The sequence below is a fragment of the Acomys russatus genome, chromosome 4, assembly GCF_903995435.1.
Source record: "Acomys russatus chromosome 4, mAcoRus1.1, whole genome shotgun sequence".
NCBI classification, from domain to species: domain Eukaryota; kingdom Metazoa; phylum Chordata; class Mammalia; order Rodentia; family Muridae; genus Acomys; species Acomys russatus.
In genome coordinates this window covers 48,073,427-48,076,561 of record NC_067140.1, presented here as the reverse complement: position 1 = coordinate 48,076,561, position 3,135 = coordinate 48,073,427, and the positions used below count along the sequence as shown (strand labels likewise).

General features: G+C 33.9%; 1 protein-coding gene across 1 annotated transcript; it reads right to left on the bottom strand.

The window, feature by feature from the left end:
• Positions 1-1,559: 1,559 nt before the first annotated feature.
• LOC127188580 (olfactory receptor 4K3-like) lies at positions 1,560-2,477 on the bottom strand. The gene has a single exon (XM_051145010.1). The coding sequence runs from the start codon at positions 2,475-2,477 to the stop codon at positions 1,560-1,562; it is 918 nt and encodes a 305-aa protein (XP_051000967.1).
• Between the last annotated feature and the right edge of the window lie 658 nt (positions 2,478-3,135).

Here is a 3,135-nt window from a genome sequence, read left to right as displayed (position 1 = left end):
AGCTAAGAGCTTAGAAATAGCGAAAAGAGGTATGAAATGCTAATTTTTTGGCAAAGCACCAATGCATTCATGATTTCAGGGCTTTTAACTATGGGCCCCACACAGATCAATAGTCAATAGTTGACTGTACAGCAGTGAATAGGCTCTGTAGTCATAAACCTCCTTGCTGAACAGTGAGTATCTGATGATTTGGGTGAAAGGCCAGACATTCTTTGGTTGTGAGCTCACCGTTATCCAGGTATATTTACAAACCAATGGGCACACAGAATACTATGGTTCAACCCAGTGAGTGAATAAGCAAAACAAAAACACATAGATGCAGGAAGGAATTCCTGTGTATAGGAGCCATGAGTGTGAGGAAGAAAAAAGCTCACAGATAGTAATCAGGTACAATCAGCATTTGCAGATATTGTCAAAGAACATATTTCATAAAAATATGGTGCCTTATAATTAAGAGTTAGCATAGCTGAGTAAGCATTTTCTGAATAAGATACCAAAACATCCACCATATGTATCCAGCAGGATGCATGGCAGGACAAAAGCCATGCTTAATTGTAATCACTTGACTTCTAAAAAACATGATGCAGGTGTTTGCATGTCTTGTTAGATAATTTATAACAGCTTATTTAACTTAATGAAATATATATATATATATAAAGTTTATAACAATTACCTCATACATATTAGGACAGATATTAAAGAAATTATGACTTACATTTCTGGATATAAACTTGATTACAAATTTATATATACAGTTTTATCCCAAAAATGACATACATTATCAAATGGTAAATAACATGAACATTATACATATTATATTTTCAAGAGCATGTAAGGTTTATCTAACTGTCCTTGAAAGTTATGCTATTTCATTATATAAAGTAAAATAATGATCATGCAAATGAATTGATGGAAGTATCATCAAATATTATAAATGCTTTTTTCTTTCAGTAACATGTAAATCAAAATTCTAAATTGGCATGAATAGTTAAGACAGAAACACTGACATAGACCATGTAGAGATGAGTTCACTAGCACTATGATTGTATATTTTACCTTTTTGATTTCTAGAGAATGCAGACTTCACAAGTTTATTATTTTCTATAGCCAATTAGATTAGGGTTGTCACATAATGCTGTATATGTATCTTAAGAGATAATATTTAATAAGTAATTCAGATAACATATTGCTGATAATAATCAAGTGGTTAATAATCTACTTATTAATAATAATATAGTGATTGTTCAGTATTGGGGACACTGGTAGCATTGAGTAAATTTTGGTGATTATCATATTTGTAATATTTTTATCATCTTCTAAACTTCAAACACAAACATGTTTATTATACTGAGGAATTACTTTTTTAAAGTGGAAAGCAGTAAATGTTAGATTTTCATGTGTGCTTTCATAATAATTATTTTAATAACCATACATTAATAGTTACCAAGAGATTGCTTGCAGAATGATAAATAGTTCAAATTTGATTCAAGATGTGGCTAAAGTGGTTTGTAGGAAACATAATTTCTGATTATGTGAAAATTCTAAAAATTATTTTGAATTCACATGTGATTTATTAGCTTCTTTATGGCATTCTTAATATCTTTGTTTCTCAGTGTATAGATGGCTGGATTCAGGAGCGGTGTGATGACTGTATAAAACACAGCTAGAAACTTGTCTACCCAAGTGATGTTGACTGGCCATAGATAGATAAAAATGATAGGTCCAAAGAACAACACAACCACTATGATATGAGATGTACATGTAGAGAGTGCCTTTGATGAGCCATCTTTAGAGTGAAGATGAACAGTTAATAGAATGTAAGTGTAAGATATCAGCAAGAGAATGAAACAAGTTGTTGCTAAAACACCACTGTCAGCATTTATCATGAATTCTAGAGTATCTGTATTCATGCAGGCTAATTTCATCACCAAAGGAATATCACAGAAAAAGCTGTCTATTACTCTAGGTCCACAGAAAGGTAGCTCCAAAATCAGAATCAGTTGACTCATGCCATGTACAAATCCAATGACCCATGATATCAAAACAAGGCAGATGCACTTCTGTCTGTCCATGATGCTGCTGTAGTGGAGTGGCCTGCAGATGGCCACATATCGGTCATAGGCCATTGTTACAAGAAGCACCATCTCACCCCCTCCAAAGAAATGCACACAGAGGATCTGGCTCATGCAGCCTCCAAAAGAAACGGTTTTATTCTCTTTTAGGAGGTCTATGATCAGTTTGGGTGTATTTACTGAGGATAGGCAGAAATCAACAAATGAGAGATTAGCCAACAGAAAGTACATGGGAGAGTGGAGATGATGGTCAATGATGATTAATATCACAACAAAGATGTTTCCTACCACAGTCATCAGGTAGAGGATGGAAAATGGCAACAGGAGAAAAATCTGTAGTTCTTTTGAAGTACAAAGTCCCTGAAAAATAAACTCGGATACCACAGTCTGGTTATAGTCTTCCATTTAATAAACAAGACTAATGGTCTTCTGTGAGACACAGACACACACACACACAGACACACACACACACACACACACACACACACACACACACACACAGAGAGAGAGAGTGAGAGAGAGAGAGAGAGAGAGAGAGAGAGAGAGAGAGACAGATAGACAGACAGACAGACAGACAGACAGACACAGAGAGAGATCTGTACGGTGAACCCTTGGAATCGAAACAATAAATTTTTTTTTTGCTAAAAGTCAACGAAGAAGATATAATGCAAATTGAAATCTCAGCAATATTTCCAATTGAAATTTAAAATATGTCTTTCTTGTGTTTCTATATTGTGTCTTAGCAGGAATTGTTTCTTTATGTAGAATGATTGTTTAACAGTTTCACACATCTGAAATACAATATGTATAATTTCCAGATTAGTATATTGTATAATGACAATCCAATGACATATTTCAAAAACAAATTCAAAATTCCCAGACACACCTGTGTATCAACACATAGATTTTAACCAAGTTTCCTACAAAGTGTGAGAAAAGCTATCCATCAAATAAGTTGAGAACACAGGTGCTAAAGATATATTGTCAGTACTATGCCTTTTCTTGACCTTTGGACTTATCCATTAGAGTGTTTCTCTGAGTAGTCATATATTCTTAGACCTGA